The sequence below is a fragment of the Pipistrellus hanaki genome (assembly GCF_964339955.1).
Source record: "Pipistrellus hanaki genome assembly, chromosome: X".
Classification (NCBI taxonomy): Eukaryota; Metazoa; Chordata; class Mammalia; order Chiroptera; family Vespertilionidae; genus Pipistrellus; species Pipistrellus hanaki.
In genome coordinates this window covers 93386466-93408634 of record NC_140524.1, presented here as the reverse complement: position 1 = coordinate 93408634, position 22169 = coordinate 93386466, and the positions used below count along the sequence as shown (strand labels likewise).

General features: G+C 40.8%; 1 protein-coding gene across 1 annotated transcript in view; it reads left to right on the top strand.

The window, feature by feature from the left end:
- Window positions 1–22169, top strand: part of PHEX (phosphate regulating endopeptidase X-linked) — a 196474-nt gene that overhangs the window by 38419 nt on the left and 135886 nt on the right. The window contains exons 4-9 of the mRNA XM_084869560.1: window positions 947–1033; window positions 2019–2245; window positions 9044–9112; window positions 12679–12795; window positions 16636–16719; window positions 18344–18489. Of these exons, the coding sequence (XP_084725686.1) occupies window positions 947–1033; window positions 2019–2245; window positions 9044–9112; window positions 12679–12795; window positions 16636–16719; window positions 18344–18489 (730 nt within the window). The remainder of the gene's footprint in view (window positions 1–946; window positions 1034–2018; window positions 2246–9043; window positions 9113–12678; window positions 12796–16635; window positions 16720–18343; window positions 18490–22169) is intronic.

The window sequence follows — 22169 nt, the reverse complement described above, 5'->3', positions numbered from 1 at the left end:
CTGTTGTAACGTCATTTGGAGGATTCTACATTTCAGAAATAACCCCCAAATGCTTTGATAATACCAGTTTGACATCGATCAATGTGGGCAGTGCCACGGTGCTGCATAGGGATTCTTTGTGTTGGTAAATGGATGCTCTCAAGTATAACTAAGGTGGTCTTTTTGAGGGAGGGTAGCTTTTTATTGAATTTTAGTTTTCTTCCTTCCTTGAAATAGTGACAACTGTCATTTTCCTCCTTCAAACAATAACATCAGTGATTTTGTACATAGAAAATCATTTTCCAGGCAGGCTTATGTCTATGCTGGCAACCATTTTATACACATGGCCTCACTTAAATGGCCAGGACTTCAAATGTGTAAATGGGCAAGTTTTTAGGCAATCTGGTTAGGCTTTCCAATCTCGCCTCTCCATTTCCTGTCTAAGCAACCTCTTCCATGTCCACAGCATGTTTATACAACATTGAATAAAACTTCTAATGGGAAATTTCTTCCAGGTGACCTCCCTGAGAGGCTGGACTGTGGAGAAACCTTAAGAAACCCGACCCTGACGAAATTGCCTCCGTTGAGAATATTACTCGGTGCAGAAACAAGGAACAGAATTTAGTTATTTTTGGTTCTCGAATAAATGAATTCTGTTTCCTTTTGTGTAGGTGGCAGAAAACATTAACCCCTGCAGAAGGTCCCATCTCAGTTGGAAATTGAACTTTTGGTTTCTTTGAATTAGTAGAACCTTTGAGAAAAGAATGTTAAATTGTTTTTATTTGAACTTCAAGCAAGTTGGAATCGGCTCTGCTGTCTGCATATCTTTTATAGAAGTGTCTTTTCTAGGGTTGTCTGTCTTTACATACAATTTTCTGGAGGCAGAGACTATGATTAGCAAATGACCTTCCACTCAGCACCTCATGTGGGTGGATACTAATAAATCCTTTCTTAACCTTCCTTCTAGCACTTTTGGAGAAATCAATCAGTAGAAGGCGGGACACCGAAGCCATACAGAAAGCCAAAATCCTTTATTCATCATGCATGAATGAGAGTGAGTAATAAAGAAATAAAGAAAAATTAACAAAATATTTACCACCCCTATTCTTCAGAGTTCTTTTAATGTTTAAGGAAAGGAACAACTCTCAAAAATTGGGTTTTGATTAGCCCTGCCCTGTCTTAATGTTCTCTTGCTGGTTTGATGGAGAAAATAATTCTATTTCTATGGCTAGTATTCTTTAGGTGTCCGTTACTCCATGAGAAATTTGGGTGTGATCATTGGGCAAACCCCACTATATGTGGTACAGAAACAAGAATCTAGAGGGCAGGTCTGGTCTAGAAGGAACCTTGGAGGGAGAGCGCTTGGAAGTGTTGCTAGTCCCCTAAGGACCTCCTGGGGCCTAGACAAATCCAGATTCCCAGGCAGGCCAGGCTCCTCCTGCTTCTCCATCAGCCTAAGAGTAATCTTTGTTGGTTGTCTTAAACATGTCTCCATATCTTGGGTCTGATGGGAGTTAAAAGAGATACATCATTTTATCTCGTCTGCCCTTTCAAGGCCATTGCAGAAAGAAGCCAGTGCTTCTGGGAAGTGTGTTAACTTGTTTAGGATTTTCGGTTAGCTAGAAGAGAGCAGTAAAAGATGATGAAAGAGTATGCAGCATTTGTTCACTTTTATTGGGGTGTGATTGGTTTTATTGAACAGTTTCCTTTACGTAGGATTGTTTCTTAGCATTGCAGACTATTATCAACCTAACATAGGCCATTGCCTGCGGTCAGTGTAATAAGCCCATCTTTTATTGTAAGGAATATCCAGCTCTACAGTTCCCTAGTCAGCTCTCCTGGCAAGAATACCCAGTTTAGACAGTTACATTGCAGTGTGAGTCATAAGTAGCTCTGTCTCTGGTTATCTTCAGTCTATGGCACCTCTCCATAACAGCTGAAATGTTAAATTGGAGCCTTATGAGAATTTTCTCTTGAGAAGATACCTTGGAAAATCCAGTTTGCAATTCTAACTCTCCCTTAATATTGTTCCCTTTCAGAAGCGATCGAAAAGGCAGATGCCAAGCCATTGCTACACATCCTGCGGCACTCACCTTTTCGCTGGCCTGTGCTCGAGTCTAACATCGGTCCTGAAGGGGTTTGGTCAGAGAGGAAGTTCAGCCTTCTTCAGACACTTGCAACGTTTCGTGGTCAATACAGCAATTCTGTATTTATCCGTTTGTACGTGTCCCCCGACGACAAGGCATCCAATGAACACATCTTGAAGGTATGGTGAAGGCTTGGTCATCCTGTTTGTTCAGTCCAAGGTTAGCTTTTTGGGGTGCTTCCTAGGGAAAGAGACTCATACCACCTTAGTGAAATGATAAGGAAAAAATTATGTTAAACATTAGGATCTAGGGTATTACCCCCTTCACAGATGTGCAGACCGTAAATCATGAACAAACCAGTTTTATCAGCCTTTTAAGAAGCTAGTCAGCAAGTTAATTTCACGTGATCTGGCCCTCAGTATCTACTCTAAGCATGTGTGGGTCCCTAAATTCCAGTGGGAAGCGAGCTGCAAAGACTTTATTTTTTCCATTTAACATGTTCTTTTTTATTTTTCAATTACAGTTGACATTCAGTATTATTTTGTATTAGTTTCAGGTGACCAGCATAGTGGTGAGACACATATAATTTGTGAACTGATCCCTCAATGAGTCTAGTACCCACTCTGCACCATCCATACTTAATATGATATTATTGTGCAGACTTTCTGAACTCTCTTCTTCCCCTCACCTTCTCATTCCCCTGACTAAGGAGAGAACACATGTCATGATTCTTTGTTCCTCCATCACTAAAGTCATCTTGCGTATATGCCTGAAATTTCATTGTCAAGTTCAGTCTGAATCTCTCCCTTTCCTTTCATAAGATAAACTGAGACTTGTTCCAAGTGCTTGGCTTGCATTTTCCATTGGGAGAGTAAGCATCCCTTCTCTTCCAAGGAATAGGCCGCACAGATATACCTTGACACAGATTATTACATTGGTAAAATCAGGAGACTACCAACAATGAAAGATTCATCAATGAAAGAGCTTGACAAGACTTCAAATAACATTTCTCAAAATGTTTGTGCTTTGATTCTACCATATTTTGCTTCCTCGGTTACTTTGACTAATAATGAAAATTTTATTGAGCTACTCCTTCCCCCCTCCTAGTTCTGTCCTTTGTTGAGCTAGAAAATATTAACAATATATTGATATTCAAATCATAGAAGTATAAAACTTTTATTTTTATTATTTTTAAAAATATATTTTATTGATTTTTTACAGAGAGGAAGAGAGAGGCATAGAGAGTTAGAAACATTGATGAGAGAGAATCATCTATCAGCTGCCTCTTGCACACCCCCTACTGGGGATGTGCCTGCAACCAAGGTACATGCCCTTGACCCGAATCGAACCTGGGACCTTTCAGTCAGCAGGCCGACACTCTATCCACCGGTTTCGGCAGAAGTATAAAACTTTTAGAGTGTGTTACCCTTTCCTAATTTATTAAAAATTTAAAATCCACACTCTGGAATTAATTTGTTTTATTTTTATTTTTTGTTAATCCTCACCTGAGGATATTTTCCCATTGATTTTTAGAGAGTGGAAGGGAGGGGGAGAGACACAGAGAAAGAGACATTGATGTGAGAGAAGACACTCTATCCACTGAGCTAGGGCTAGAGTTTATTTATTTACTTTTTTTGATTTATACCAAGCAGCTGGCAAATTTTTTCTGGAAAGAATCGGATGTAAATATTTTGGGCTGTGTGAGCCATATGATCTTTGTCTCAACTGTTCAACTCTGCTGTTGTACCTGGGAAAGCAGAGGTAGACATGAGTGGGTGTGTGGCTGGTTGGCCTACAAACTGTAGTTTGCCCATCTCTAGGTTAGACAGTGGAAGTCTCAATAAAAATCTTTAGACACTGAAAGAATTCCCATCTACTCAAGAGAAAATTCTTAGTTCCAGTGACAGCTGTTATTTCCATGGTGGATGATAAACAACATGGCACTGACAATATTCTAATGCTATCAGGACAAGACGTGCTGTGCAAGACACAATGATGGTAATGGTCCAGTTGACCTCTGCCTTGTGTCAATAGATTACTCTCTTAAAAACAAACAGGACAACAGCCTGATGCTCCCCACCCATGTCTTAAAGCATGACCAGGCAACTGGTCAGAACCATTTGGAGAGCATTTCTCTTTAATTCTTGTAACCAACATAACACTCAGATTTTAAATTCAGGTATGTGAGAAATGGACATTTTCTTTAGTCAATTTCATCACTGACTGAGCTCCCACCCCAACTTTTAGTGGGAAATTGAACCAGTCTAGACATTTCCCTACCTCCTGGTTGCCCCATTTCTCAGTTACCTGTTTCAGAAAATAAACCCACTATCCCAGCCCATGTTGCCCTTCAAGTGTATGTCTCTGCATTTGGGACCCTGGGCCCTCACTCCCTTTCAGATCCTGCCACTTTCTAGGGACATTGATTGGTCCCTCTGCTCAGGAGACATTTTGACTTCTTTGGCTACCTAGGAGAACTTTTTGCTCTGGGAGAAGTCTCTCTTACCTCAAACCATCCTCCCTCAATGTACTTAGACTTTCTTTTCCCCTGTGGTGAGATGGTGCAGGATTTATCACAAGCTTAAACGGCAGAAACTTTAAAAAAAACTACAGAGTTGATGCCCCAAATTCTTGTTACATGTTTTGGGCTTATTTATGTAAGTAGATAACAAGAATGAGGATTTAAGGGTTAGTGAAATACTTGAATATATGTTATCCTGAGTGTGTGGAAGGCCAGGGTTGTCTCATCAGTATGTGTTACTGAAACAGTGACTTCAAGTCATCATCACTCAGTGGCCTGCTTTTGTCTGACTCATAGCAAAATCCAAAAGGATGACAAAGACAGCCTGTCTTAGAAATTATGTTTTTCTCATTTCTTTGTCTGTCCTTTTCCTATATCATAATTTGTCAGATGATTTTTTTTATTATTACTTTGTTTCCTAACCTGAGGTTTATTGCAGTTGGAGGAAAAAAAATCATATTTCAGTTCAATATATTGGGTTTCTTAAACAGTTATTTTATTTTCAACTTGCAATATTCAGACACAAGAATTAAAAAACAAACAAACCTCAAATAACAGTGTCCTAATGTTGGTCTCTTGAGAAAGTCTTTTGCCTCAAAACTTTCTATGCTCCTAATGAGATTTAGTTGACAGACCTTATTTAATCTGTTTTGTGTATTTAAAAGGTTCCCTAGAAACCATAACAATGTGACAGTTTAAAAAAGGTCAGGTAACTTCATTTGAATCTTTGAAACTTTTACAATAAGTGGATTAAACTTCATTTCATTAGCGGGAAGCTTTGGCTCTCTTAATGTTGTCTATTCAATTTCCTTTCCTATGAGACTGAAGATGAAAAGATTCTCGAAGTGGTCCAAAACTAATTGAAAACCAAAACATCTTAATCATAATATTGTGCTTTGTGGTTCTGGCTTACTTAATTTTTGGCAGAAACAGTGGTAGATTGGGAATTGCATTCTGATGAAGCCAGGATGGCCTGTGATTTGGTTGTTTTGGACCAATTAGAGAAAAAGATCGAACACAATAATTTGAGGGTTTTAGTAATACACCCAAAGTGAATGTTATGGAAACATTTCCCTCCCCCTTCCCCTTGAAACAAGGGCAATATTTTTCTTAAAAATTTCATGACTTTGCTAACTCTTATCTTGGCCTTTGTAGAATTTGTTGCTTATGAAGAAGATTTTCATGGAAAACCATTACCCTCTACATAGAGAATATTTAAGATTATAGTAAAATGAAGAAGAAAATAGAGATAGATCCAAGCAAATCTAGCATTGTATAAACTAATGATATAGGAATATGGGATCCAGTTTTTATTAAGGTGCTACTAATTTTTTATTTTTATTTTTTAAGATTTTATATCCTGTTAATTTGACCTAACATTGTTATGTCTGAATGAAGTTTAAATGAGAAAATCTGCTGTTGGGATCCACATAATCTAGTCTTTAGGTAGTTGTTGACATTCAAGAAAAAAAATGACCATAGATTTAGTGAAAGTTCTTTTTAATACTTCATTTTTAATTTACATGCCATTAAATTCATTTTTTGTGATGAATTTATCTATAAGTTTTGACAAATGCAGACTCATGTAATCACCATCATAATTAAGAAATAGAATAGGCTAAAACCAGTTTGGCTCAGTAGATAGAGCATTGGCCTGCAGACTGAAAGGTCCCAGGTTCGATTCCATTCAAGGGCATATGCATTGGCTGCGGGCACATCCCAGTGGGGGGTGTGCAGGAGGCAGCTAGTTGATGTTTCTCTCATCGATGTTTCTAGCTCTCTATCTTTCTCCTCTCCTTTCCTCTCAGAAAAAAAAAATCAATAACATTATATATAAAAAAAAGAAAGAAAAAGAAATAGAATAGTTCCATCACCCCCACCCAAAATTATCTCATGTTGCCCATTTGTAGTCAACCAGTTTCCTCATCCCCAAAGCCCGCTCTCTGCTCCTGTAGTTTTATCTTTTTCAGAATGTGATTAAAGTTTTCCCATGTTAAGGCATGTATGAGTAGTTCATTCCTTTTTATGGCTGAGTAGAATTCTATTGTGTGTCATAGTTTGTTTAGCCATTCACTAGTTGAACAACATTTGGGTTGTGTATTGTTTTTAGTGATTATGAATAAAGTTACATGCAGGTTTTTGTGTGGGCATAAGTTTTCATTTCTCTTGGGTAAATACCTATGAGTAGGATTGCTGGGTCATCTGTAAGTGTATGTTGAACATTACTAATATAAGAAACTGTCAAATTGGTTTCCAAAGTTGCTCTGCCATTTTGCATTTCCATCAACAATGTATGAGTGATCTAGTTTTTCTGAATCTTCACTTGAACTTAGTGTTATATATTTTTTGCCATTCTCATAGATACGTAGTTGTGTTTTATTGTGGGTTTAATTTATATTTTATATTTTCCTAATGACCAGTGATGTTGAGCATCTTTTCATGAGTTTATTTTCTGTCTGCGTATCTTCATGGGTGAAGTGTCTGTTCAGATCTTTTGCCCACTTTTAAATTGGGTTGTTGTTTTCTTATTGTTGAGTTTTGAGGGCTCTTTATATATTCTAGATATATATCCTTGTCATTTAAAGGGTGGGGTAAAAGTAGGTTTATAGTTATGAATATGCAAAACAGTTTATTCTTGTGTTATTATTTGTTACTAGTGTCCCAGTGCACGGATTCGTGCACATTGAAAGGAAATTAATTAGAAGGTGGCCAGTGGGGTGGGACTGGGCAAGATGGGCTGGACACACCCTGGAGCCAACCTCCCTAGCTGTCCGAACCTGGAGTGGCACTACGGCTCGAAGGGCATCTGCGCAGTGAGCGGGGTCCCTCCAGTAGGTGGGGTCCCTTGGTCTGGCCAGTGGGGATTGGGCCGAAACCAGCAGTCCAACATCCCCTGAGGGGTCCTGGAGTGCAAGAGGGCACTCTGCAAAGTTGCTGTGGTACAGGGTGTGGAACACAAACACAAGTGTGCAGTAAACCTGATTTGGGGCGATAGTGCCCTGCAATGACATAACCCATGGCCAAAGGTGGAATCCTGCAGCCCTGCCAGGAATCAGGCTCCCTCCTCTCTGGTTTTGGGTGCGTCCCTGAGAACCGCAGCTGCCAAGTCACTGCAGCTCGGCAGCTCCTGTGTTCAGCATCTGCCCCCTGGTGGTCAGTGCCTATCATACTTACTGGCCGGTTGGATTAGGGGTGTCGATCTCAATCAGAGAAGGGGCCAAAATCTAAAATCCAGCCTAAATCGCGGGCCGAATGGTTTACTGAACAGTCATAAACTGACAATGTCATAAACTGACAGCAGAGTGCAGTGATGACAGCGCGGTGTGGGCCACATTGCGAGGCCTGGCGGGCTGGATTTGGCCCGCGGGCCTTGTGTTTGACACATGTGGGTTGGATGGTTGCTTTGCCTTTTATATATATAGATTATTGTATTTTCCATTTGAACAACTGTAAACCCATTTTTGTCCCATCCTGCATGTGATTTTTAAATATTTTCTCGGTCTGTAGCTTGTCTCTTTCACAGAGCAGTACTTTTTAATGTTGATGAAGTCTAATTTTTTTTTTTTTTATGGGTTGCAATTTTGGTGTCATGTCTAAGAATTCTTTGTCTAACCTCAGGTCACAAGATTTTCCCTTCTAGAAGTTTATAGTTTTTAGGTTTGACATTTAAGTCTATGATTCATTTTGAATTAATTTTTGAGCTATGGGTAGAGGTTCAGTTTTTTTCTTCTGCATATGGATGTTGAGTTATTCTAGCATGTTCTTGGAAAGAACTATTTCTTCCCTTTGGCCACCTTTAAAGTGCTGAAAGTTTTAACTGCAATGATTATGCTATACTTTTCCATAATAATTCTAGTTATTTTGTTTTCTATTATTTGTATTTTTTTTTTATCACCTATCCTAACTTTCCAGGGAGGGTTCTAAATTTGTTAAGATTTTTCAAAATTATCATTTAAATCAATCCAACACAATATTTTAGGGGTGGGGAAGTGGACAGTCTGTTCAATCCAGATGAGCATTTTGCAAAAATACTGCAGTGAGAAGAGTACTGGATCTGGCAACAAGAGACAGTGATTCTCTGAGCTTTGCCCAACCTTGTGACCTTGGAAAAGTCACGTCACTTCTCTGGCTTTTGTCTCCACCCATCAAGTAAGGGGGAAAATCAGATAACCTCCAAGAACTATTCCCACTCAAATATCTTGGATCTTATTTACTATTGATATAACTTGAAAGGGGTAGAAGCCATGAATTGGGGAAGCAGAGGTAGGTCTCTGGAATTTTATAATAGCTATCATTGCTGAAGTGTCTGTTTGCAGGTAGAGCTGAGTGTAATGAGTTGTTTTTGTAATGGTAACACAAGCTCAAAATATGACTGGGATTCTGATCTATGACTCTTGTTAACATGGTGCTCAAGAATTTACAGTGCAAGCAAAATATTTTGTTTTTATTTTAACAGCTGGACCAAGCAACGCTCTCCCTAGCTGTGAGGGAAGACTACCTTGACAATAGCACAGAAGCCAAGTCTGTAAGTTTTATATTTCAACTCTGCACCTTGTTAGGCTGTTGATGGGTTCATAAATTGTTCTAGAATTTCTGACTCTACTGGAAATGAGCAGGGTGGCATTCTTTTTTTAATTTTTTAATTTTTATTTATTTATTTATGAGAGAGAGAGAGAGAGAGAGAGAGAGAGAGAGAGAGAGAGAGAGAGAGAGAGAGAGAGAGAGAGAGAGAGAGAGGAAGAGAGACTGGAAGAGAGAGGGAAAAACAGAGAGAAATATTGATGTGAGAGAAACACATTAATTGATTGCCTCCTGCACGAGCCCCAATCAGGCCCCAGGCCGGAGTGGAGCCTGCAACCTAGATACTTGCCCTTTTCCAGAATAGAATCCGGAATCCTTCAGTCCACAGGCCGATGCTCTATCCCCTGAGCCAAACTGGCTAGAACAGCAGTGTGGCTATTTGATGACCATATTTCCAGTTAAGGAACTGAAGGTTTTTATTGAGACATAAATGGCACTTCTGGAAGTCTGGGTATCAAGGATATACAAGTCCCCATGCTCAGTGCTCTCATGTTGGAGCTGGGGAGACAGCACACCCAAATGAAGTTACTAAGAAATGAGCTTGCAGTCATTCCTCAGAAGTACGGAGAGCTCACTACACATTTCAAGAAGTAACGTGTGGGGAGGGATACTCTCTCAAATAATGATTCTTAAATTGTACTGCTTAAGAGTCACCTGGGACTCTATTAAATGTATGATTCGTGGGCCACAGCCCTGGAGAATCTGATTTAGTAGATTTGAAGTAGAACCCAGGAATCTGTTTTCTTAACAGGTTGCTCCAGATTAATAAGAACCAGATGGGATCAATCAGGTTAGATTTTTTGGGTTGACTTGGAAACCTACATTTAAAAAAAAAATTGGACTAGAGGCCCGATGCACAAAATTCACACAACAGTAGGCCTTCCTGCCCCTGGCTGCCAGCACCGGCTTCTTGCTGGCACCCGGACCGGGCTTCCCTCACAGCCCCAGCTTTGTCCGGAAGGACACCCGGTCTAATTAGCATATTACACTTTTATTATTATAGATTAGAACTGGTTCATTCATAACACTTTCAATTCATTTTGGGAACTTTGTTGAATTTCCAAAAGAGCCTCAGACCCAGGATCTCCTCCACCAGGGAGCTCTCTGGTTTCTGGCCCAGCCTGAGAACGCAGGAACTTAGACCGGGTAGTGCTGGCTCACAATGTAACTCCCTGCTCCTTTGCTGATACTGAATCCTATATCTAGAAGGCTCTGGAGGGCAGGAAGGTTCTGGAGGGCAGGCAGGTAGCCTAGGCAATCTTTGGGCTGAGGGCAGTCATCAAAGAAGGTTGGCAAGTTTTCCTTTTAAATATATTTTATTGATTTTTTACAGAGAGAAAGAGAGAGGGATAGAGAGTTAGAAACATCAATGAGAGAGAATCATAGATTAGCTGCCTCTTGCACACCCCCTACTGGGGATGTGCCCGCAACCAAGGTACGTGCCCTTGACTGGAATGGAACGCGGGACCTTTCAGTCCGCAGGCCCACGCTCTATCCACTGAGCCAAACCGGTTTCGGCAAGTTTTCCTTCTTGAAAGTGGATGGGATGAACTTCAAAAAATATTTTTTAATCCTCACCTGAAGATATGTTTTTATTTATTTTTTATTGCTTTTAGAAAGAAAGGGAGAGAAAGAGACAAACATCAATGTGAGAGAAAAACATTGATCGATTGCCTTCCGTATGCACCCTGATAGGGGATTGAACCTAGTTATATGACCTGGCCAGGAATCGAACCCCAACCTTTTGGTGTATGGGACAATGTTCCAATCATCTGAACGTGGATGTAATGAACTCTGTCAGTCTGGGGGCACCTCTGCTTCTGCTGGGGTCACCCCCCTATCAGCAACTAGGCTTGAAATCTTCTCCCCCTATAACCAATCAGTCAAGTCCTGTGGATTCTACCTTCAAAATTTCTCTTCTACTTCATCCCTCCTTTCTCTTCTTACTACTCTAGGTCAGGCCCTTGGTAACTCTTGGCTTTATTACAGCAGATAGCCTTTGATTGCTACCTTCTTCCCCCCATTCCATTCATTCCCTTCATTGCCTCTGAAGTACCACTTGATCAATTCTCTTATCAGTGCAGCTCACATCATACTTTTTCTCACAAGGTAGAATATAAATTCCTCAGAGGGAGTTCAAGGCCTCTTCATGACCTGGGCCCAAACCAGCTTTACTGTGCCACCTATTCATCTTCCGCCCCCTCCCCCCCAACAAAGGCAGCTCATACACCTCACAGGAGGTCTCCTCACTGCTCCTGAGCCTGTCTCCTTCAGACAGGTCTCCGATTCCTCCAGGCTCAAATTCTCCAGCTCTTTCATCTTCAAGCACTTAGCAGCTTTATTAAAGAACTTACGTTGGTTTCTCTAATATTAAAGTTAGTAATTACATGTTTATCTCCCTCACACACACACAGAACCAGATCCCACACTGGGAAATCAGACTTAAGTATTATTTACTTTTTCATCTGTTACCCGCCCCCCCTCCCCCCCCAGGCACAGAATGCCCAGCAAGACATCTGCACATGTATTGATTAAATAATTTTTAATCAAACTGGGAATTGCAAAATATTGTTGCTAATTAAGTCTATTTGCAAAACTTGCTTACTGATTCAACAAATATTTTTTAAGGGCCTGCTAAATGCCAAGCACTATATAGGTTTCAACGTCATAAACACAGTAAGAATAGCTTACAGATTCAAGGTGAATGTCAGGAAATCTTATTCCTAAGGCATAACTGTGAGATTATTTAATACCTAGTATATTGAGTTCTTACAAGTATATCTGAAAGGAGAAATGACCCCCAATGAGATTCTACAGTTCCACAAAATAAGGTTCTCCCCTCCAGTAATATATGTGTCATGAAAATGGGTTTATGGACACGTAGGGAGGACATTCTATATTTGCTCTTTGCTCAGTTTCACTTCATCATTTCTCTCATCTCTCCCTTCTTTTTTTCCTGAGGTGGTAAGGAGAACTTGGTGAAAAACGTGCAAAACTAGAAAGACCTAGGGCTGCAGTTGATGGTCTTTTATTATTTTTTTTAGTGGGAAGGTGGGAAAACGGAGCTAGAAGAGAATAAATCACTGTTCCCACCAGTCTTCATGGATCATGCCTCCTGCTTTTAGCAACAGCTCTTTCCCATTATTTTATTGTATTAAAGCCTCTCTCGCCCGGAAAGAGGAGTCTGACCTTTAACTTTCTATTCTGGGCTCATTTGGAGATGTTTCACATATCCATAATATTGTCGGTTGCTCCAAAACGAATTCTCTTGATTCTCGGTGGCTGGACATTTCTGCTTCTCATGGAAACAGTATCCAAGGAGCTGTCACTCTTCTTTCTCCCAAAGTGGTAGGTGGGTGTTTGGTGTCACAAAAAGACTGTACCGTACATTGAGTACAAGTGAAAATGAAGGGGATTTATTTCCACCTGCTGCTTCTGCTCCCCAATGTCTTCGAAGCATACTTTCTAATGGACTGTTGTCATGGTCGCTTGCTGTTTTTTCTCTTACAGTACCGGGATGCCCTTTACAAGTTCATGGTGGACACTGCTGTACTTTTGGGTGCTAATAGCTCCCGAGCAGAGCATGACATGAAGTCAGTGCTTAAATTGGAAATTAAGATAGCTGAGGTAAGACTTCATCTAAAATCTGTTTCTTTTCTTTTCTTTCTTCTTCTTTTTTAAATATATATTTTATTGATTTTTTACAGAGAGGAAGGGAGAGAGATAGAGAGCTAGAAACGTCAATGAGAGAGAAACATCGACCAGCTGCCTCCTGCACACCCCCCACCGGGGATGTGCCCGCAACCAATGTACATGCCCTTGACCGGAATCGAACCTGGGACCCCTCACTCCGCAGACCGACGCTCTACCACTGAGCCAAACCGGCCTCGGCTCTTTTATTTTCTTTAAAGGCAGAATATCCTGAATGAAAAAATATAATAGCATTCTGTGACATTGTCCTTTGGGTCTAAGGTATAACTAATAGCACCTCCTTTGGGAAGTCTCAGCTATGGCTAAAGACCCTCTGGCTATATTTTCCAAGAGAAACTCCTGTATGGCTCCAATAGAATAATAGTTATTTAATGAATCCTTATTGATTTGGTTTGAGTGGAAGGTATTTAAATATATATATATATTGATTTCAGAGAGGAAGGGAGAGGGAGAGAGATAGAAACATCAATGATGAGAGTCATTGATTGGCTGCCTCCTGCACCCCCCTCCCCCACTGGGGATCAAGCCTGAAACCTAGGCATGTGACCTTGACTGGAATCAAACCTAGGACCCTTAGCCCGCAGATTGATACTCTATCCACTGAGCCAAACTGGCTAGGGCTGGAAGGTAATTTTTAATCTAATCTACTCTTTTCCCCATTGCCACTCAGGGTCAGTGTGACCTGAGATAGGGACTTAGAGAAGTCTGTCCCACCATACTGGATACACAGATTTGATGTAGAAGTGTATAGGGTGAGCATTTTTAGCTGCCTTTCTGGTACTACTTTGTATTTAGCCCTGTTTTTTTTTATTCTTTTCTTGCCCTGCTTTAATGAATGAATCTCATGTGTCATACATTATGTTCTGTGTAGGTCATCTTAAATTCTTCCAGGCTAATGCTGGGAACCAAAAGATATAAGAACCAACTTACGGGAGAGTCAAAAATCCTAAATGGTTAGCTTTCTTTATAGAATAACTTTTTTCCCCTAGAAGAACCAAAGTGTAAAACCCCTATAGTACATTCCCAAGACCAGAAAGAACAAGTGTTGTGAGACCCGCTTATTGGGATGCTTTGCGTGGGGAAAAAAACTTTTGGCAAGAAACACATATATGGGTTGGTAGTCTTTTATTTATTTATTTATTTATTTTTATTTTTTAAAAACATATTTTATTGATTTTTTACAGAGAGGAAGAGAGAGGGATAGAGAGCTAGAAACATCTATGAGAGAGAATCATCGACCAGCTGCCTCTTGTACACCCCCTACTGGGGATGTGCCCACAACCAAGGTACATGCCCTTGACCGGAATCGAACCTGGGACCTTTCAGTCCGCAGTCCGACGCTCTATCCATTGAGCCAAACCGGTTTCGGCATGGGTTGGTAGTCTTTTAAAAAAAGTTGCTAAAATTCCTAAAGTTCACGTGACTCCAGGTGTCGCTTGGTTTGTGTTTGGTGCAGTGTGATGGGATGTTGAGGTACGGAGTTGGGGTGGTGGATGAGGGCAAGGAGGAATTAGTCTTTCTCTCAGCAGCAGTGACGCATGTGTGGACTTCTCTCCAAACTGGTGCTTGCAGCACAAAAGGCCCATTCCCTTTGAAGACTGTGTGATGAAGGTCACTGCAGATGTTCTGGAGCCAAAGACTGCGCCTCTGAGCCCTGTCTAAAAGCTGTCTGGATTCCCTGCCTAGGCAAACAGCAGACCCAGAGCTCTCATTTGGCCTGAAGCTCTGATCCATCGGGGAAGGCCGTGCTCTGAGCCAGGGATTTAGACCAAAAAGGGAAGTAGAAACAGCTGGGCCGAGGCAAGACTGGGAATTGTCAAGAGGCTAAATGAAGTGACAAATCCACAGGATGGGGAGAAAGCTAGCAGAGCGCTCAAAACAGCTTTGAGACCAGAGGGCTCCAACCTGGGGCTGCAAGCCTGAGCAGAGGGAGGAGCGGCCAGCCTCTGAGGCAATGATCCAAACAAAGCCGGGAAGATGTTTGTGAGACACGTGAAGTCTCTCCTGTGGAGGGTGACGAGGGAGAAGCTAAGGGCACTGAGTCATTTAGGAAAGAGAGGGCAGATGTCTCCCGCTCAGCCCTCTGTGTCTTTGCCTGGAAAAACCCATGACACGTGACTTTTGGCATGCTAGTAATGCTCACCTCCGTCTCTTACACCCCAGGTCACTGGGGACATTCAAAATCAGTGGGAAATAGAGTTCTAGGGAAACTTCTGAAGCTCTCCTCGGGTGGCAGGGCAGCTTAGTCCCGCACAAATAAGTCATTTTATTTATTTATTTATTTATTTATTTATTTATTTATTTATTTAAAATATATATTTTATTGATTTTTTACAGAGAGGAAGGGAGAGAGATAGAGAGCCAGAAACGTCGATGAGAGAGAAACATCAACCAGCCGCCTCCTGCACATACTAGGGATGTGCCCGCAGCCAATGTACATGCCCTTGACCGGAATCGAACCCAGGACCCTTCAGTCCGCAGACCGACGCTCTACCGCTGAGCCAAACCGGTTTCGGCAAAATAAGTCATTTTAAATCCAGCCATGGAAGCGTGCATTTGACCGATCCCAGCTAGAGGTGTGTGCACCAGGGGAGATCTTAGTGATGGAGTGGCCCCTGCGATTGGAGCCAAGTGGAGTTTAATGGCAAGATTTGACAGAGGAAATGAATCTAGGCAAAGTCTGGAATCATAGTGCAAACCCTGGACGAGGTGGTTGTGGATGGGGGTGTAAGGGTAGGAGAGTCCTGTGGGAGGTGGTAAGTGGCAATTAAAAAAAAATTTTTTTATTGATTTTTTACAGAGAGGAAGAGAGAGTTGGAAATATCAATGAGAAACATGGATCAGCTGCCTCTTGCACACCCCCTACTGGGGATGTGCCTGCAACCAAAGTACATGCCCTTGACCGGAATCGAACCTGGGACCCTTCAGTCTGCAGGCTGACGCTCTATCCACTGAGCCAAACCAGCTTCGGCAACAAGTTTAATGCAAGAGAACCAGATGATGTGACTCAGTATGGGGAGCTACTGCCTATTCATGGACGTGATTAGGATGGCCCATGAGGAAGTGATCATCGCTGCTCTTCTTAGATTAAACATGGCGAAGGCTAGCAGCTTCAGTTTGTTTTGATATTGGCAAAGTGGCAAGGGCATGCATATCGGGAACGGAAAGAGTGTGCTGAGTCAGGGCTGGAGATGCAGACTTGGAAATGTGTATCAGGATGGTGAGACCAGCAGTGGGGCCTGGGGAATCTCAAAGCCAGGGAAACCAGAGCGAAGAAGGGAAGTGAGGGGATGAGCTGCTGACAGAATGATCACAGGAGGCACTGGTATCCAGATAGTTCAGTGTTCTCCGGTGAAAATGTGGCCCTAGGGATGAAGGATGGTCTGCGGCTCCTGACACACTGAGCTCATTATCGGGACACCACAGGTGAAGGTAAGGTGTTTGTCTCAATGGACTGTGGTGTCAAAACTGGGCCAATAATAGATTTTGTCCATCCATATTGTAGGTGCGGAGGGGATTCTGGGTAGTTACATTTGTACTGAGGACAGTGTTTCCCAGTGAACAGGACAGGAAGTTTCTTTTTATTTCTTAATCTTGCCTAAAGTGATGTCTTTTTTCCCTCTCCCAAGTTCAGCACCACACCAAAATCTCGAAAAACCGTAGGATACTCTGCAGATGTTTGCGCACATGTAGGAGGTGTCATGCAGTAAGAAACTGTTCCTTTGAAAAAAAATAACCAAAGTCTCCTTCCAACAGATAATGATTCCACATGAAAACCGAACCAGCGAGGCCATGTACAACAAAATGAACATTTCCCAGCTGAGTGCCATGATCCCCCAGGTTGGTGAAAACAATCCAGGCAATTTTATTTTAACTGGTTAGCTTACCAGTGAGTGTATTTCATCTGTATGTACATTTTTGCCTTGTCAAGCCTACTACCAGTCGTTTTGACTATCATCATCTTTATCCATTATCGCATGCACAATCTCTTCTGTGCATTAGGATGCTTTCTGCTCTTGGGACAGAAAACCTTTCCAAGATGGCTTAAAAACGTACAGCCCATTTTGCTACATGACAGAAGTTCAGACATAGGTGGCTACCGGTGTTGGTTTAGCTGCTTAACAATGTTGTCAAAGGCCCAAATTCTTTCCTTCCACTCTGTTCTCTTTAGTGTATTGGCTTTTGACTTCATGTGTGATGACTCAAGCATGCAAGGTGGCTACCACAGGTTCATATATCACATCTGCCATCAGGACAGGAAGAAGAGGGAGAGACAGTGAAGGCCATATCTAATTCTGTTATCAGGAAAAACCAAAATCTTTCTAGAATATCCCCAGGTGTCTTTCTTTTGTTTCTTATTGAGTAGAATTGGGGCTTGTATGTGGCCATCCCTACCCAGAGGAATGGCTGGGCCTGTGAGTAGCCGGTTTTTTCATTTCAATAGTGGAGGCAAGCAAGGGAGAGACCAATTAAAACAGCAAGATAGTGATGCTCTGAAGAGGGGATATGTTACATTTTGTTGCTGCTTTGCTTCTCCTGTGAAAGAAAGGTTGTATTAGAAGGAAGACCAGTAATGTACTAGGGCATCTGTGTCTTTGTGGACATGACAGTGAGTATGGTAGCCAGGGAGAGTGCAGGGGGGAAAGGGAGGAGAGAAGGAGGGGAGAGATGGAGCATAGAATGGAGGGGGGAGAGGGAATGAAGGAAAGGAGAATTGAAGAGGGAAGGGCAGAGAATACTGAAGGTACCAGCAGAGGGAGTGTGGGTATTACCAGGTGAGTGTATGTGTTGTCCACATGTGGATGGAACACATGTTCATTTATGATGCAAGTACCGAGTTTCCCCGAAAATAAGACATCCTCCGGAAATAAGACCTACTTACAGGTTTCCTTCTGAGTGAAATATAAGGCATCCCCCCGAAAATAAGGCCCCCCTAGGCTAACCATGAGAGATTTGGTCCACTGATTCTGAAAGAAATGGAGTCACAAGAAATTCACTAGGAAATTCAGGAATTGGATTGTTATGATGATGTTCCAGAAAATGATGATATGATTGTCATTGAATAAATGAGTAAATTCTTGATACGGTAGGATTCACAGTTTGTCTGGTTTGTGTTGACAACTACCTTACTACCATACCGTATACAGGTAATAAATTTCCTTTATTTTCATTTAACAATAAATGTGTACCGTATTCTTCTTCATGGAAAAATAAGATCCCCTGAAAATAAGACCTAGTGCATCTTTGGGAGCAAAAATTCATATAAGACACTGTCTTATTTTTGGGGAAACAGGGTAGTAGGTCTGGATGGCAGTGATTGGGCATTTGTTTTCTAGATTGAGCAGTTGCATCTTTAATTATTTGGTTTGAAATCACAAGCAGTGGATTATGTTAAACTGTTGATATTTGCCTTGCTGCCTAGCAAGAGATATTTTTCACTCTGGTTTTTTCTCTTACTCCTCAGTTTGACTGGCTGGGCTACATCAAGAAGGTCATCGATACCAGACTCTACCCTGACCTGAAGGACATCGGCCCCTCCGAGAACGTGGTGGTTCGTGTCCCGCAGTACTTTAAGGATCTGTTTAGGATACTGGGCTCTGAGAGGAAGAAGTAAGAGCTTCCTTGTGTATTTGACTGTGACTTTTGTTTTCCCTTGTACGTTTGAAGGCCTTACCTCTCACACCTTTTGAAAACTGTTTTAAATGAAAGTTGCATCAAAAGAGTCTTGGGGGAAATCGCGGTACCCTTTGTGACAAATTGGCCCAAACCATCGTCTGCTGGGATTTCCTTGCTGCAGTGACAGCACATACACAGTGTTTTTGCTCCTTATTTCCAGTATTTCTCCATCTTTTCTCTCTGAAAATAATAATAATAATAATCTACCTAAATTATTTGTCAGTTTTGAAAACAGTCATATAATACTGTTTTTGAGACTTCTATGTGAACACGTTTCCCCTCTCCGCCCAGGTAATTCTTAGTCTATTGCTGCTCCCTCCACCCCCCACTGTTTCTTCTTAGCCAATGAGTCACTTTGTGGCAGTAAACCGAAGTACCTATATTGAAAAGACATAAGATTATACCGAGAGCTGTGGAAAAATGCACTGATGAAAGAACTTTAGGAACTGTCAGGTTTTTCTTATTAGAAAGAAGGTTTTAGGATTTGCTGCGATGCTTCTTTACTAGTGGCACTACAAAACAAGGAAGCCTGAAAAATGCCCAGGAAAGAGAATTTTGCATCTTTATGAAGCCATTCAGATTTGACTACAGAAAATGAAGCACAGAAAGGTCAACTAGTTTAAAAAGACAAAGGCGAATTGCCAGGCCAGGATTAAAAAACAAACAAACAACACATATTTTCTTATTTGGACTTATACAAGGGGTTATTATTATTATTATTTTTTTAAAAAGGCACCTGCAAAAGTTCAAGGAATAAAATTCAGCAGCCATCCCCACCTACGGAAGGACACCTTTGAAGAACTGTATTCTTTTTAAGATGATATATTCTTATGGAAAAAGCAGTGTGTGTCTATTGAGGAAAGCATGCAGGACAGTAAACATACAGAGAAGGGAGAGAAGAAACAACAAATTCACCTAAAATTCTACCAGAGATAAGCAGTGATTTTTTGAAAATTCTCTAAGCAAAAATTGAATCTAGAAGGAAATGGTATTTGTGTGGGGTAGAGCCTTGCTATTCAAACTGTGCTCCATGGACCAGTAATGCCAGCAGCCTGTGGCAGAAATATAGATTCCAAGGCCCCTCCTCCATAGAGGCTATAAAGTAGATGGAGTGAGGCCCAGGAATCTGTATTTTAAAAAGCAACCCAAGAAAATCTTACACTTATTTTTTTGGGGAGGGTGAGGAACTCACTACATTAGAATACTTATTCACATGTGCTTCCTAGCTCTGAAACACTATGAAATACGATCTAAATGATTTTCTACTCCTATGCCATTGAGTTATTGGGCACATTTTAAATTTTGGTGGTAACTTGCATTGAAAGGTGGAGTTTACCATGCTATATATGTATTCTTAGATTAGTAGGTGCTTTAGGAAATTAATTTTATTTCCAAAAGAGCCCAACTTATAACAACATGATAGATTGGGCCTTGGCTTACTGTATTAGAAAAATCATCTCTATGGTGATGGTGATACTTTAGAACTGCAGGACTTGTTATAACAAAAGGGACCAAGAAAGACCATGAGTAGAGGGAGATTTTAATCTGCTTCTTATCAAAATGATAACTTGATGTCAATGTAGTGAATAGCATTGGAAGAATACACATGAGTGGCCAGATTATTATGATTTCTGAACACATAATAATTTGGCCACTTAATATAATTTTTTTTAGAGGCCCAGTACATGAATTCGTGTATGGGTGAGGTCTGGCCAGCCTGGACAGGGGGAGGGGACATGGGCAGTTGGCCAGCCTGCCTGCTGGTCAAACTCCTGGTGGAGGGGACAATTTTCATATTAGCCTTTTATTATATAGGATATACACTGAGTGGCCAGATTATTATGCGTTCAGAGATCATAATAATCTGGCCACTCACTAAGGCACATAGTAGAAAAAATTGGTAAATTATTCAAGTTTCTTTCACTGTGACTTGGAAGTGATATATCTTTATATTAATAGAATGAGACCGTATATTGAACTAGCTTTTTTATTGGGGAAAAAAAAGGGGGTTCAATTTGTGTTGCTAAGGGTTGCATTCATACTTAACATTTGACTTGCCAGCTTTAAAAGTTCAAAGTATAAATTAAATTGGGAGAAGTTATATAAATGTGGTAACTAAATGCCTAGAGTAAATAATTAAGAATTCAAGATGTATTACTTGTTTGGTATGTCTATGTTTAAAGTTAACTACTGTTTGTCTCAATTGGCCATTTAAATTTGATTAAAGTCAGAATTACTCTGAAGGGACAAATACATGAACCAGTTTTACATGATGGTGTAAAAATTGTTTCTTCATCTTTTGGACCATCATTTTAGATATTAGAATGTTAAATGGCAGGCTGAACTGTATTACATAGGATTAGAGCAGTACTTTCCAGTTAAAATGATCAAAGATCTCAAGGATTGATTTATCCTCATTTGTCAGATGAGGAGTCTATGTGATGCTTGAGCCCTATCCAGGTTGTTTTATATAGACCTAAGCACAAGTGAAATTTGTTGGGAATGTAGAGAGAGAGAAAAAGTGATAGCCATACAGATTATTTATAAAGTCTGTACCTCAGTGTAGGCTTCTAGTCAACACCTGTGCATAAAATGTGTGCTGCAGCACAGCCCAACAATAGCTAATGCTCAGCTGTGGGGACCGCGAGCGCTGTTTGAAAAGATGGAACCGCACTAGGATTGAAACTGATGGCTGTGGAATTAATTGTGTTTTTGAGCTTGAATCTCACCTGTGATTAATTTGTTTTGTTTTGCTTTATGCCAGTGTATTTCTAGGTTTAATTTGGGGTAATCTGGCCATTCAGTATATATAGATAAAAAAATTACCTACAGATAGTATATCCATTATATAAAATGACCTCTAGACATTATGAAACTTCAGTTTTAAAGACATAAAACATCTCTTTCACATAATTTAAGCCTCAAAAACCAACTCATCAAAAACAACTTGTATTCTATATATTCTTATGAGATTTCAAAACACTTTACATATGGAAAAGATTAGTACTTTATTTGCACAGCACAGTGCATTTTTATACTGCTAAACATATTTGATCTTTACTTGTGTTGTGTTCCAATCCAGGAAATAGCCCCTTGGGTCCTCACAGTTACATATTAGTCAGGACATGCCAATTGCTAGAATAGGTACCTCTAAACTCTCATTGGCTTGCACAATGAAAACTATATACTCTTGGCTCATGGAACAGTCCAACATGGGTGTCCCTATAAGATGGCTTTCTCCTAAGTAGTGACTCGAGAACCCAGGCTCCTCCTCCTTGTGACTGCCCTTCTCTGGGTGTTTGGAATCTTCTCCATTCAGCTGATAGGTGGGGAAAGAGAGGGGAGAAGATTGCAAGGAAGTTTTTGTGGTAAAGCCTAAAAGTGGTGCATATCCCTTCTACCCTTATTTCATTGGTCAGAACACAGTCATAGAACCCGTTTAGCTGCAGAAGAAGCTGGGAAGTATAGTTAAGGCATGTGCCCAGGAGCAAAATACCACATAAATGATCTAATTTTCTTGAAATGATATTTTCTTGTTTGTTCCACCTTGCCCCCAAATGACTCGGTGAGCACCTGATGGTGGGCACTCTTGTATAATAAGTCTTCACTTAATG